We start from the raw sequence: 15,567 nt of genomic DNA, 5'->3' as shown, positions 1-15,567 counted from the left end.
TGCATTATATCTGAAACACTCTCTTTTCAGTTCTTATTTCACAGTGTAATATACTATTCAGTTACATACTGTGGTTCACAGTGTCCCTAGCAAGGCTATTATGATCATCTTGTGTTCAATTAATAGTAGTGGGTCCTGGTCAGGGAAGGCTAAAATAATGTTAACCGTGACCAGGCAGGCTGATGTCATGGCAAAAAGCTGAGATAAACTTATCCATATCTTATCCTGAAAGCATTTCTTATACCTAGAATCCAAAACTCCAGTTCTCATTGATGAACATACACATGTTGTTTTTATTCTACACACACGTTGCAGTTTCGGTTCTGCAAAGATTTTAAAACACTTAATTCACCTTATTTTTAAGTTCCTGGGCACCCCATGTGGTGTGAAATTTATTTTGTCTACTTACAAGACTAGAAACCAAAGTATATTTTAAAGTCAACATTTCTGAACTTGTATCATTTCCTTCAGGCACACCAACCTAGGAATTGGAGAGCTCATACAAGTGGCTTTGTTTTCAGAGATGTTGAATACCCATCAACATACCTAAATCCTACTCACTTCAAAGGTAGCAGCATGTAGTGGTTTAACCTGGCAGGCAGCCAAATACCACGCAGCCGCTTGCTCACTCCCCCCCCCCCCCCCGCCTCCCCAGTGGGACGGGGAGAGAATCGGAAGGGTGAGTGAGAAAAAACTCGTGGGTTGAGATGAAGATAGTTTAATAGAACAGAAAAGAGAAAATAATAGTAATAATAATAGAATATACAAAATGAGTGATGCACAATGCAATTGCTCACCACCCGCGCTGACCGATAACCAAGTAACGATCGCTACTTCCTGGATCACGCCTACCATTCATATATTGAGCATGACGTCACATGATATGGAATACCCCGTTGGCCAGCTGGGCTGGCTGTCCTGGCTGTGCTCCCTCCCAGTCTAGCAGAGGATAGTTGTCCTTGACAAGGTACTCAGCAACAACTGAAAACATCAGTGTGTTATCAACATTCTTCTCATGCTAAATCCAAAACACAGCACTAGGAAGAAATTTAACCCTATCCCAGCCGAAACCAGGACACAGCAGATGTGCATCAGCTCTAAAACTCAGGTCACTAGTCTATAGTCTAAACTAACCATGAATACAAAGGGCAAAATGCTGAGCCCAAGAGAGTTTATCAACTCACAAGGAATCAGTAGAAAAGACAGTAACAGACCTCAATACTCCTGACAACCACTCCCACCCAAAACTCTTTTGCAACCTTGATAGCCTCATGTTAATGGAAAACGCATGAATGGGAAATACTCTTCTTGTACATTGTTTTTCTTTATTAGCATATCCATCAATCTTGCACTGATGGGTTTTCCTTATCTGGGCAGTTAGTAGCTGTTCATTCTACCAAGGCTGGCAAGAAAACAAGCCCCAACAACAACAGGTTTGCTCCAGACTCTTCCAGTTTTTAAACAATGCAATAAGGCTCCCCTCTCTGCATTAGCCAATGCAAAAAAATGGAAAGAATACAATAATGAAGTGGCAATCCTGTGGTTCTTAATGCATTCGGTGTAGCATTACACATCAGAAAGAAAACTGCACCTTAGACATACAGGTGATCATGGTAATCAATGAAAAAAAAAAAAAAAAAGACTATCCAACTACACTTTCCTGTTAACTCAGGGCTATAATAAAACCAAAAACCTGGATCATTAATCCTCTTTTAATATAGGCTATCATCATGGCTTTGAGTATGGAGTGAGCCAGGTGGCTCTTCAGACAAGGGACCTCACAGACATGGGATGCCTGGCTCCTGCTTGAGTGCTGACCCTAAATGCAGCAGAGCCACATCAAACTTCAGGCTTTTGCTCACTGAACTCGGGCGCAAACAAAACCAGCCAGAAGACCAGCCCAGATCCAGCAAGAGCAGATGAATGGGTGGTGAATTTTACTTACATCCACAAATCTCATTACATCAAAGGATTTGAGAAACTGGAGGCCGACACATAGTGATACTGTCAAAACAAAGTAGCAAGAATCTCAGAAAAAGTGGCTGTATTAACCTGCAGCAGAAACAAAATAATGCAGTGAGGTTTAGATACCAACCTCAAGGTAACAGACAAATGCTGTCCCAATCAGCATTTCAGTTGCAGACCTTTTGTTTGTTAACTACTAAAGACTTAACTTATTCTTCAGAAACCAGGATGGTCCTTAGTAATCTTTTTCTTCTAAAAAGGCATCTGAAGGAGTGTTGTGTCCAACAAAAATGTAATGGAGAATCTAGTTGCAGTCTGCAAATCTGAACTGATGCTGTAGGCATCCATTTGCCCGTGACTGAAGAAACTGTTTTGCCATCACGGATCATGTGATGGGATCTTTGACAATTACCTTCCCCGCTCCTGGACAGGCATTTCAGTGCAACAAAAGTGTCATATGAAAACTGCTTATTTCAATGGATTTTGGCTTCCGCAGTTGACTGCAAAGATAGCCATGGTTAACAACACATATTTAATAGAGAGAAAATATCATTACCCAGGAGTTTAACTGTGAACTTGATGAAAGCCATAAGATACAATGTAAAATTTATTTTGGATGGAGAAATTTTGTGAGGTTTTGTTATCACATAAAATGAGTTAATGAAGATCACAACCTATAGGTGAACAGGCATCCAGAATCTCTTCCTAACATTATAGCACTGCCAGGGGAAGGACCTGAGCTCTCAAGCCGCCAGACCAAGTCCTGCAGATCAGACTTCTGATGGAACTTTGACCCACCAGGAATATCTTTCTCCTTACGAGCAAAGCACAGACCTAAAAGAATATCCTGATTTCGTCAAAACCTAAAGCATGCTGAGGTCTCTTGCAAATTATGACCAAGAAATTATTTAGGTTCAAAATATGTTCAAAAATATGCTGAATGTATGAATGTTGCTTTATGAATGGCTTTTTCTGACTCTTCTAAGGCACACCTATTGCCCAAGGCACACTTGAAAGAATGTGAAAAAACTTCCTATTAATACTGTACTTGAAAACCAGTCTTATCATTCACTTTAGTGCCACAAAGATTTTGGTTTTCATCTTTTCATTCTCAATGTGGGCATGCTTAGCAGAAGGCTCCGAGTACAAGTTTTCATTGCAGCAGAGCTCACCGTAATGTTCACTGAAGAGGTTCGGTGGTGCCCAAGAGACACACACTCTCCCGCTCATTTAATACATGTTGCTGACCATTGACAGACTGAAGTTTAGGAACATAAATAATAAGTTGGGAATGATTTGCTGCAGACATTGATTGTTGTTTTTGTCCTCTGAATCTACTACTGAATCTACAACTGAACCTACTATTTCTGTGCAATGCTTTTTTTTTAAATAAATGCATAGAAAAAAAAGAAGTGTCACTGTTTGCTCCAACAACAATCTTTCCTTTTTGTCTCTATCTAAAAACCAGGAGTCTAAGGGTAAGTGAATCTTTTGTCTGACAGGCCACACTTAACTATTGCAAAGTTACCTGAGAAGTTAAAGTTTCCTTTATTTCTACAGTTGCCAGACAATTTTCCATCCCCTGTATTAAAATAACTTAGAATCTGTTTGGAGCTCTAATACCAGATTTCTCTTTATGAATCCAATCCCACTGCCGTTACTAGTTTAGAATGGTGTCTAAGTAAATCTTGAAGAGTTAGGGGGTTTTTTTAGCTGGAAGATTTTTAAAGTGAATGTCCCTTCCTTTTGGGATAAGAGCCTCTAAACTAATAGGTAGCTTAGGGGTGGGCAACTATCTTGGAAGAGTGGCATCTACCATCAGCGTTCCTTTGGGAGGAACACACAGGAATGTCCTTCTCATCTGTCTCCCTGTATTACCAGCTTATTCTTCATGTTGACAGGAGACTGGTACAGGTCCCCAGAAAGATGCTCAGGAGCTTTCTCATAGAGTCCTGCCAAGGTTGCTGTATTCGTGCACAACACCGTTTTTCCTTATATCTTCAGACAGGATTTAATAGATGCACTGCCTATTTGAGGTCATCAATAGTTACTTCTATAGTGACAACATCTACACAAATAGATCATTTGAACACAGGTCTTTAAATTCACTGAGATCTGAATGCTAAAGATATCCTTACTAGCCACACAGTGAGTATCTGAAGCATTGTAAGGAATTTGAATCAAAGGAATTTTACGAGGAAAGCTTATATCGGTAAATGAGTTCAAAACCTCCCGTGTCATGAATCTTATTGGCAAAATTATGGAAACAACTGTTTTTCCACATTGTTGGAATTTCTGAAAAACCTTAAAGAAATCCCCTTGATCCTGAATACTTTTAAAAATAAAACTAAGGAAAATGTCAAAGCTAGATGCTTTTGCAATTTGCTTTCCCTTCCCCGCCTCCTTTTTTTGTTTGTTTGTTTTATACAGAGGTGGTAAAATGGAAATGTTTATAGAATGCTTCAGGGTCGTGAAATCCACATTTTTCCCCTAGGAAATTTCAATCAACTCTTCTTTTTGATTTTCAGACTATGAAAAGTCAAGAAGGCCCTTTTTTATTTGATTCTGTATCGGATGTCCATGACGACAGGAGGTCTCTGCATCAGAGGCTGTGTTCTCCCCAGCTGAGTCTCCTTCTCCTTAGGAAGCTGAGGAGAAGCAACACAACTTGCTGCTGTCTCACCCAAGCTGGTTACCTGGTTACTGGTTACCTTTTCCACTGCCTTTTTTTTTTTCTGAAAGGAGGCAGCAGTCAGGGAAGATAGAAAGAACCAACTGTGGCATCAACTTCTATTTACTTCCAGCTTCAGTGCAAACTGTTTGTTTCCATTGAACTTAGCAGCTGATAATATTTACTCAAAGTTTATTGTCTGCTTTCCAAGAATACAGCAAGAAGTGTTGACTACTAAGTACTAGGCATGATGGTCTTTAAAGAAAATTTCAGGAAGGCAGCAAATACGAAAAATGATGCCAGAAAGTATCTACTAATGGATTTCAACTTCCCATATTCTTTAATTTCTTTAGATGGTCCTTTGGTAAAGCTGTAATACCAGACAGGATCTGATTCAACAAAATCAACAACAGAGATGTTTACAGAGCAGTAGAGTCCCGCTCAAAACTTTCATTCAAGATTCCTATTAACTTCCCTGCTCAATCTTTTCAGGCCATACTTTGCGAAGGATAATGACAAACTTCGCTCCAATTTAGAAGACTGCTCTGATTTTTAAAACACAGGAGTTACTTGAAAAGATAAAATGGTGTTTTTACAGATTATGAGGATTTTTTCCGTAACGTGAGTTTAACAGAACCAAAGCTTTTTTCCCTGGCAAACTATTTTCTGTTGATTTTGTGTTCTCTGTTTGCTCTCCTCACTCCCCTTGCCCCCAAGGCTCGCCGTACTTTCTCTTCAAGTACAAATCCAAACAATTACACCGTTGCAGCTCTGTTCCATTTACTGCTCAGCAGTTCCAGACTCAAAACCTCCATAGTATTCTGCTATAAGGAAAAAACTATAGTGACCCCAGGCCACAACGTGCCTTCAAAGACCCTCTCCTTTCTACCTCCTCTTTCCACATGAAGGGGATGCACATCAGGCAATGAGCGAACAGAAGAGCCTCAGATAGGACACATAGGTAGCCAAGACAGGTGTGTGTGATGCTCACCATGATCCTACAGCACTCCATCTGTAAAAGGTAGGCCCTAAGTATAAATCATACAAGGAGGACTTTGTTTGAGAGGGAACTTCCTTATCTAGGAGGCTCTGCACTACCTCTGACCTACATTCTCCCTGACAGGACAGTCCTGGATTGTGTTGCCAAAGCATGGGCAAGAACAGCACAGGACCTCATGGGAGGCAGCTCCACTCTTTTAGGAACCCACAGGATTTGTAAATGAGCTGCACAGACTATTGCAGGGACTGGAAAAGGGCATTTTTGTTGAAGTACAGCATTTGAGGAAGAAGTTCCCGTTTTCGCAGGCCCTTTGCCCTCAGTTTGAGTGGCTTTGTATTTTTTTTAACTTAACTGAATTTTCCCTCTAGAACAAGGCTGCTTCAAATCCAGTGAAAGATTTCCCCTCTTGGAAAAAGAGTTTGGAGATGCAGATGCAGATACTTGAAGCTACTTCAAGTGCTAAAAGGGGCAGGGTGACGGAAAGCTGAGGAGCAGCACAGCCCAACCATAGAATCATAGAATCATACGGGTTGGAAAAGACCTCTAAGATCATCGAGTCCAACCGTCAACCCAACACCACCATGCCCACTAAACCATGTCCCTAAGCGCCTCATCTACACGTCTTTTAAATACCTCCAGGGATGGTGACTCCACCACTTCCCTGGGCAGCCTGTTCCAAGGCCTGACCACTCTTTCAGTAAAGAAATTTTTCCTAATGCCCAATCTAAACCTCCCTTGGCGCAACTTGAGGCCATTTCCTCTCGTCCTATCGCTGTTACTTGGGAGAAGAGACCAACACCCACCTCGCTACAACCTCCTTTCAGGTAGTTGTAGAGCGCGATGAAGTCTCCCCTCAGCCTCCTCTTCTCCAGGCTAAACAACCCCAGTTCCCTCAGCCGCTCCTCATAAGGCTTGTGCTCCAGACCCTTCACCAGCTTCGTTGCCCTCCTCTGGACACGCTCCAGCACCTCCATGTCCTTCTTGTAGTGAGGGGCCCAAAACTGAACACAGGATTCGAGGTGCGGCCTCACCAGTGCCGAGTACAGGGGCACGATCACCTCCCTACTCCTGCTGGCCACACTATTCCTAATATAGGCCAGGATGCCGTTGGCCTTCTTGGCCACCTGGGCACACTGCCGGCTCATGTTCAGCCAGCTGTCAATCAGCACCCCCAGGTCCTTTTCCTCTGGGCAGCTTTCCAGCCACTCTTCCCCAAGCCTGTAGCGTTGCATGGGGTTGTTGTGGCCCAAGTGCAGGACCCGGCACTTGGCCTTGTTGAACCTCATACAGTTGGCCTCGGCCCATCGATCCAGCCTGTCCAGGTCCCTCTGCAGAGCCTTCCTACCCTCCAGCAGATCAACACTCCCGCCCAGCTTGGTGTCATCTGCAAACTTACTGAGGGAGCATTCGATCCCCTCGTCCAGGTCGTTGATAAAGATATTGAACAAGACCGGCCCCAAAACTGAGCCCTGGGGAACACCACTCGTGACCGGCCGCCAACTGGATCTAACTCCGTTCACCACAACTCTCTGGGCTCGGCCGTCCAGCCGGTTTTTTACCCAGCGAAGAGTGTACCTGTCTAGGCCGTGAGCCGCCAGCTTCTCTAGGAGAATGCTGTGGGAGACAGTGTCAAAGGCTTTACTGAAGTCCAAGTAGACCACAACCAGCTGCAGTAGCCTCTGGAGATCCAAGCTGAGAGGTCTGGAGCAGTTGGCATTGGTGTGTGTGGGGTGGAAGGGGCACTGAGGGGCCAGGGGCCATGGTAGCAGAGGATTCAAGAGAAGGGACAGGCGAAGGTGAAGCTCAGGTAGGTTGGCTCTGGGGAAGTGCCCTATCTGGCAGAGTGGCCTGAGAGCAGGGAGGAGCCTAGGCAGACTGGTCAGGGAAAATGAGTAGTTTGGATGTTCAAAAGGCTTTGAAGTAGGGGATTTTGAGAAACTGAAGTTCTGGAGCAAGAGAGGGAAGGAGGTAGGGAACGAGTTGGAGGTATTGGGACTGTGTGTCGCCTAAGGACATAAATCAGGAGGGGCTGGCTGTTCACAAAGGAGACTATCCCAACTAGTACCTCTGACCAGGACACGGGGGAGCACCTGCACATGGTACTTGGCACCCCTTCTTCATCTACAACTGTTGGAAAGATGGTTGCCCATAAGAAAGGCCATTAAATGCTCTTCATAAATTGTGTTTCTCCTAACGAGTACTATAACTGGGCCAAGAAACTGGCTGTCACCTATGCCACCGCAGCTCTCAAGGATTTTAGCAGCCAGGAGATACGTGTCTTTAAGGTGGCTCCCAAGGACTGTCCTGACCCACAGCAGTCCTTTTAGGACAATGGTGCTGCCTCTGACCGTAACCTGAGGTCCAGGCCTCCCTCCCTCTTGGATACTCGACATCTCTCCCCTTGGACTTCAGCACTAGCCTGTCTCCAAAGGCAAATGAATGCACATAAGGCAAGTAAGGCAAGTAGGTGAGACTAACTAGGATTAAACTGACTACAGGTCTGTGGTTCACTTCCCCGCAGCCTCTCATGTGTCAGTCTCCCTTCTGCAGCTCAGCTGAGAGAGTCCTGGCACAGGTACAACTTCCTGATATTAATTCAGGCACGTAAGACCTGATCCAAAGCCCACTAAAATAAACCGGAGCCTCACATTCACTTCATCCACATCGTAATGCAAATGTTAATAATTCACATACATTTTAAGGTATGTTTTTTATCTGGATGTTAATTTGGTGTCTGAAATAGTTCTCACTTGCAATTAACCATGAGTACGAATATTAGTTAAAAATCCGAATATTGGTGTCAGGATCACAAAGGGACAGGCAGCTGCTCTTACCAGAACACACAACAATGTATTTCAGTGAAAAAACAAGCCATTTTTTTTACAATCACCAAACATGCCCTACTGAGATCCTACAAAAAATCTTAGCAGAAAAAGAAGTCAAATTGAACTATAGTCTGTGAGATTTGTAGATAAATAGCGTATTCAAGAAGGAAATTATTTAATTGCCAAGTGATGTAACCAGTTTTTTCAAAATTTTAATCTCCTCTGTAGAAAGTAAAACAGACTGGGTATCTATGTTTTCCACATAAATGCTAGCGTCTCATGCTGTTCGTCACTTTACATTTTCCTTCTTCATCAACAGTTACCACCTTCCTACTGAGTGAAAACTGGTCATATCATCTTCATCACCTGTCACTGTTTAATTTGCTGTCACTTTCACTAATATCACCTAACACCAAACAGTCTGGATGACACCCTCTCCCTGCTGAAATTAAAGAAAAATAAAACCCTCTACAATTAGCGTCAGCAGGACCAGAATTTGCACTTCTAATCTCCCCAAGGTCTAGTAGTCCAGGGAACAAAAGTATAGAAAAACAGCTGGGTCTGTACATGCTGTGACTTCGCTGAACCCAGAAAACAGCATGGTCAGGCTTAGCCTTCTTATTTCTTTGTCTTTTTATTTCCCTCCTTTCTCTTTTACTCTTTGATTCCATATTTCCTGCCTACGACTTTTCCCACCTCAGGTCACTCGGTTGATCCCCGTCCATTTTTCCTCCCCCACATCTGAAATAGCTTTTCCAGAAACTGAAATACTCAGCTGTTATTGACAACAGATGCTGTTTCTGCCAAGAATTAGTTTTTTTCCTTTTGTTTCATTCCCTCTCTTCTTTTTATCTGCCGGGGTCTTTTTTGTTTTGCTTGCCTCCTTTCCTGTCTGGTATCCTATTCTTTCACTTTTCTCTCTTCAAAACTGTTCTTCTTTCCCCTTCTCCCTCATTTCTACTTCCTTGCTTCTGCTACTTATGTCCTGTTTCTCCCCTGGAGTATCTTAATTCCTTTCTTTTTCTGCATTTTCCCCTCTCTCCCAGCTTTACTCTCCTCACTCCTCTCTGCCTTCAGGTACCTGATGCAGCTGTACAGACATCTAACTGCTGCTCTGCCTGCAAAGCCCAGGAGGAGCTGACCAGCCCAAAGCATTGATGTCGAGAGGAGCTGCATGTGTCCTGCAGCCAACAAACAACTCCCAGGCCGTCAGGGGCTGCCTCTTCCCACCCAGCCTATCTTCTCATGTCTGTCTGGAACAGAAGTCATTGTAAATAGTTACAGGCGAGCGAAACCATAAAATCATGGCAATGTTCTATAAAAAGGCAACAATATTTAGATAAAACGTTTAATAATAAGCTCCGTAATTTAAGTATTTTTCTATAGTGCTCCATTCTCTGTCTACAGCTATATTGCGCATTAGCACAAGCAAAATTAAAGTTAAAAGCTAGGCGTTTCATAGCAGTGATGTGTTTTTAACCATTTTCATTGTTGCAAGTAAACATGGAAGCAATAATAATTCTCACTAGCTCACTCATCTTTAAAAGTGAAATTCTTTCCAGCAATGCGGTAATGCTCTAACCCAGAACTTTTTAAAAAATTGAAAACACATACCATGTATTACATAAAATATATTACATTACACAATAAAGCACAGAGATATTTTAATCAACTCAATACTCTAGTGAAGTCTCAAGAGTCAAACAAATAACAGGAAGACGAACATTCCTCTGTCTAAATGCATTTTCTTCCCAGAACTACAAAAAACGTGATACAACACAGAGTTATCTGTGTCTCTCAGGGACAGACAAACATCATTTAAGCCTTACGTTCAGGGTCACCATAATGGGCCCAACCCGCTCCACGCTGAAATCAACTGGGATTTTTCCTACTGGTGTGAAAACTGACTGTGCCTCAAGAGGCTTTAATAGCGGCTTGTGTGCTGAGGCCCTACTGTAGGTGAGGATCACAGAGGCCAGAAAGTTCCAGCATTAACCTGAAAAAAGGAGATCAAAGTCAAGAGAATTACTAACTTGCTTAGAGTTGAGCACCTGATTAAACGCCAGATCGGAGCCAAAACACCCACCCCCCGTGGTAAAGTCCTAAACCTCAGAGTGCATGGCAAGGTTTACGAGTCAGGAACGTCATTCCTCAACTTTTTAAACGATGATCGTTTAGTTGCTGTACTTTGAAAAATAATTTTACAAAAATGCATGAGGGCGTTCAAGTGTTACCTTCCCCCAGGAAATTTCCTGAAAAAAAAATCCGCTCTCCCTGCAGGTAAACAGCATTTTTCACTGTGGCACAAAAGACAACCCGGGTGCCTTCTAGCCCCAGCATCACTTGCGCTGCAGAATCTGCATTTGTAGCACGAACTTTATAAATAACTCTGCTCATAGTGCGCAGATCAGCTCTTAGGATCCAAAATCACTTTCCTCCAGCCCTGACAACAGCAAAAACTAGTGTTTGTCAGAAAAGTGAGCATGTGTGATTTACCACATAAAAAACAAGCTTAAAGCAAGAACCAGTGCTATTTTTACAGTTACATTTCAGAGGAGAATCATCGTATTTCAAGCTTCCCATAACACTCATTTTGTTTAAGAAATATAAATAGCCCCATTTCCAAAGTACTCCAAAGTGGTAGCATGCATATGGATATGTACGTGTGTATGTGTACACGCCTTTTTTTTAAGTAGCGTGTTACAAAAACCCATGTTCTTTTTAAAAATGCAGAAAAGTTATTAGCAAGTTCTAATTCTGAGTGCGATTCTCCTAATTTCTTCAACACCTGCAGTAAGCAGGTGGCTATGGCACTGTGCTGCTTGTATTTCTCACCAACCCATACTGTACTGTGCACAAGAGGAACGGTTAATCTCTTTCTAAAGACATGTGAATCTTTTGTGAATGACCTTTCATTAAATTCCAAATTACCAAGGTCACCATTGTTCACAGAAAAGGTAATCGAAGTTTTAAAGCCCTTTTCTGTGTAATAATTTGTATCTATTTGCACACGTACTTAACTGTTAGTTACTTTTAAGATTTCCTTTTGCAAATTAGTACCTTAAGAAACTCTTTGCAGATTTTCTCCCTTAAAATAAAATTTTAGTGAATGAATGGCAACCTGTCATTGCAGCTTTAGAGAAACTATAAGCAACAGGAACACGTCTGGAAATCTCTATAGTCTTGGGTATGTTTCTTTTGTTTCTTCGTTCATGTTTAAGAAGGCATTTGTACACTCAGGCAGCCTAATGAAATCTCAAAGTGATTAAGATTCAAAGATGGGCCTTCGTGACCTTTATGAATTCCCAGGAATATCATCCAAGACCCAAAATGAAAATATACCAATTGCATTCTGTATCATAGAGCATTTCAACATCTCCAACGTTTTAACATTTTGAGTAAGTTCTAATGCCTGCTTGTAAATAAGAGAAATTGAAATGGTTTTGCTCCGATTTCACTGCCACCAAAGAACCCAATCAAGAGAAGCTAGTTACGACGCTGTGATTAAACACACATTAAAGTTGAGAAGGTGACAGTACGTTTTCACCCACTACGGTTAAGGGTCTCTGAAATACTATTCTCTGCACAGACGTGCAGACCTATTACAAATAAAAAAGTGGTATTTGTGGTATTTGGAGTCCCCCATAAGCCATTAAGTAAGCGCAACTTAGAATCTAATCTAGGTCTACTTAAAGTGCGAACCTTTTGTGTACGCTCCCGCTTACAGGGGAAGCCAGCTCCCAGCACCAGGGCTATCAGATTCCTGCAGCATCCATGACACTTGTAAGCATTCAGTGGTCAGAACACCACTACATATCCTTCAAATGACATGGACCAGTGAAGCTGGAAGGTATCTTCACTGAACCAAGCCGGCTGGTATCTCAGCAATCCACCAGGACACGAGCCCCGGCGGCATGCCGAATCTCGACTGAGAAGGAGGTGGTGGGTTTTGCATTTTTGAAAGTCAACAGTTTTGAATATTGAAATGCAAAGGGTACGCACCAGCTCCAACAGCAGCGTCTCAAAAATACTTTACACTGCAAAATGCTGGTATTCGTTTTTTACTGTAGGATTTTGGAGTGAGAATCAGTTAGACAGCAAGGTGATAAGCATGACAAAACACTAACAGAGCGAGCTAGCCAGAGATAATAAAAGAAGGCACAGCGTTTTCAAAGTTAAATCATCGGGGTACCTATTACATGAAGATATAAAGAATCCTCTGGATTAATCCTAACAGAGCGTATTATCTAAAATATATAATAACGTACTAGTTTTTCTTGCTGCTGTTAAGTCATTAATAATATCCACCTATTAGTTAAAGAGCTGAATAATACAAAGTGTGCTTTGATTTCTGCGCTACCGTGCCACTGTACTTGGAAGATGGTACTATCTTTCCATTTTTGAATGAAATGAAGTATAAACGTATTTTAAAAGGAGAAAAATAAATATCCTCTTCATTTCGGGTATATTTACTGCTCATTAAACTACATGCTGTGCTTTCAGTTCCTAACACCAACCTCATATTGTCAATCTTTGACATCATGATTCATTACCTTATTAAATGAAAATAACTGACATGTCATAGATGTAAGGACTATGAAGTCACAAGTTCCCACGCACAATAGGAACATCACCCGAACATCAGCAATGCCAGGGTGTGCACAAATAATGTATTTATTTATGAAAACAATTAGATTTAGGACTTGGATATTACAGCTTAAAACGCCCTGAAGATGCAACTCCTTGTTAAGGAGTAACATTGAGGGGAAAAAAATAAATAAGTATGGCCTGTAATAAATAATTACAACAGATTCCCAAAGCGCGGGCTCCCACACACACGGTGAAGCCTCGCAGTCACGCGTTAGCCCCACGGACCAGGCGCGACGGCTGAGGGAGCTGCGACCGCCGCCAGACGCCGGGAGGCCGGGGAGCGGGGCGGGCACAGTCTCCCCGCGCGGGCAGCCGAGGGACCCACGCCGCAGGAGGCACCCGCGGCCGACTGCCGCGCCGGCCGCCTCCGAGGAGGCCTCCCGCCCTCGGACGCGGCCTTCGCCCCCGCCGCTGCCCTGCCGGGGGTCCGGCCCCCCACGCCTAGCGCCGCGCTGGCGGCCCGGCAGCCCGCGGGGCTGCCTCCGCGCCCCTGCCCGGGCCGGCTCTCCGCGCAGCGGCCTCCCCCCCGCGCCGGAGGGCAGGCGGCCGGAGGGGCGCTGCGGGGCGCCAACCGCCGCCCCCAGCCCCCGGCCGCAGCGGCCCCGCCGGGCCGAGGGGAGGGGACGAAAAGTTTGGCGGTGCTGGGGGCGGGCAGCTCGGCCCCGCCGCCGCCCTTCCTTCAGCCGCCGCCCGGCCCAGCCGCGGCCGCCGCGCCGCCCCCTGCCCTGCCGGAGGGCGCCCGGCCCGGCCCCCACGGGGTCCCTGCCCGCGGCCGCCGCGGCCCCGCGCCCTGCGGGGATTGCCCGCTCCCCCAGCCTCCCGCGGCCAGAAGCCGCCGAGGGGTCGTCTGTGAGGGAAGGCCCCCCCCTCCCCGCCGCCCCCCTCACCTGCTGGCCAGGCTCTGCCGGCAGTGCTGCCTGAAGGGCATCAGGTGGTAGTTCATGGCGTCCAGCAGCAGCTTCTGGCAGACGGGGTCGGTGCGCATGAAATCTACCGACTGCACCCGCTCCACCAGCTCCGGCGCCGGGATAAGGGCGAAGCGGAGGCGCTTCATCAGGTCCGGGGCGTACTGCATGCGGGTCTCCCGGTCGTGCTCCAGCCAGAGCACGGACATCTGGAAGAGCGCCAGCTCCGACTCGACGGGGGGGGGCAGCGAGTCGAGCAGGGCGCGCATCTCCTCGAAGTTGAGCAGCAGCACGTCCTCCACCAGGTACTTGTTGGCCAGCTTCTTGGTCTCCTCCAGGCCGTGCAGGGCGGCGATCTTGCACACCTGCTTGTAGTTCTGCACCGAGATCTGGTCGTTGAGGAACTGCACGCACAGCTTGGTGACCTGCGGGATGTGCAGGATCTTGCTGACCGACAGCACCTCCTCCACCGTGTCCAGCGAGAGGGTCACGTTGGCCGTGTACAGGTACTCCAGCACCAGCCGCAGCCCGATGGAGGAGCAGCCCTGCAGCACCAGGTTGTTGATGGCCCGCGGGCTGGCCAGCAGCTTGTCCTCCGGGGAGGAGGACGGGGTCCCGGGCTCCTCCTGCGGCTGCGGCGGCGGCGGCGGCTCCTTCGGCGGGCCCCCCAGCCCGTCCTGGGCGCCGGGCCCCAGCCCCAGGGCGTGGGGGTGCCCGCCGCTCCCGCCGCCGCTGGAGAAGAGGGATCGGAAGTACTGGGAGCAGGAGGCCAGCACGGCCTTGTGGCAGTGGAACTGCTGGCCCTGGGCCGTCAGGGTCACGTCGCAGAAGAGCTGCTTCCTCCACAGCAGGTTGAGGCCGTGCAGCAGGTTGTCGCTGTGGCTGGGGTCGAAGGTGGAGGTCCTGTCCCCGGATCTGGACATGGCGAGCGGCCTCCGACACACCTGCCTTTTAAACCCTCCTCCAACCTGGGCAGAGGGGTGGGGAGGAGAGCGGGGTGGGGGGACACACGGGACGACACAACAATAAACACAGAGCTTTAGAGGCCCGGAGGGCGCATCCCGGCCGTGTGCCCACGGGTGGCGGGGGGAGCAGCCGGGGGACGGGCTCCCCTCTGCCCGCCGAGCCGCCCCCCTGCCCCGGGCACGGAGGGGCTCGCTCGGAGGGGCCGCAACTTGGGAGGGCTGGAGGAGATTTAATTTTTTGGTCTCACTCCCCTCCTCTCCCCCCCTCCCCATACACACCCCCCTCCCACTCCCTTCGCCTCCCTCCTCGGTGCAAACCGGGCTGCTCTCCAGGGGAGGAGCGAGGAAGCCGGGGACGTTTTGAAAGCTGAGCCACCCCCCCAAAAAAACCCCACCAACCACCCGAGCAATCGAACACACACGAAATAAGCCCCCACCCCCCCTCCAAACTCCGCGATGCCCAGAGAAACTACCAAGTGACTGAAACTCTGCCGGGAAGGCGAGCAGCTCTGCCGCCTGCCCGCCGCCAGTCCCCGGCCCCCTCCGGCCGCTTTGGCAACTCGGCGGCGCCGGGACCCGCTTCCTC

General features: G+C 46.5%; 1 protein-coding gene across 1 annotated transcript in view; it reads right to left on the bottom strand.

The window, feature by feature from the left end:
• KLHL14 (kelch like family member 14) overlaps positions 1-14,939 on the bottom strand; it is a 62,510-nt gene extending 47,571 nt beyond the window's left edge. Inside the window, exon 1 of the mRNA XM_075141915.1 lies at positions 13,999-14,939. Within this exon, the coding sequence (XP_074998016.1) occupies positions 13,999-14,939 (941 nt within the window). The remainder of the gene's footprint in view (positions 1-13,998) is intronic.
• Positions 14,940-15,567: the final 628 nt, after the last annotated feature.

Source organism: Calonectris borealis, chromosome 2, assembly GCF_964195595.1.
Source record: "Calonectris borealis chromosome 2, bCalBor7.hap1.2, whole genome shotgun sequence".
Classification (NCBI taxonomy): domain Eukaryota; kingdom Metazoa; phylum Chordata; class Aves; order Procellariiformes; family Procellariidae; genus Calonectris; species Calonectris borealis.
The sequence above is the reverse complement of the archived record's forward strand: the minus strand, read 5'-3'. Positions and strand labels throughout refer to the sequence as shown.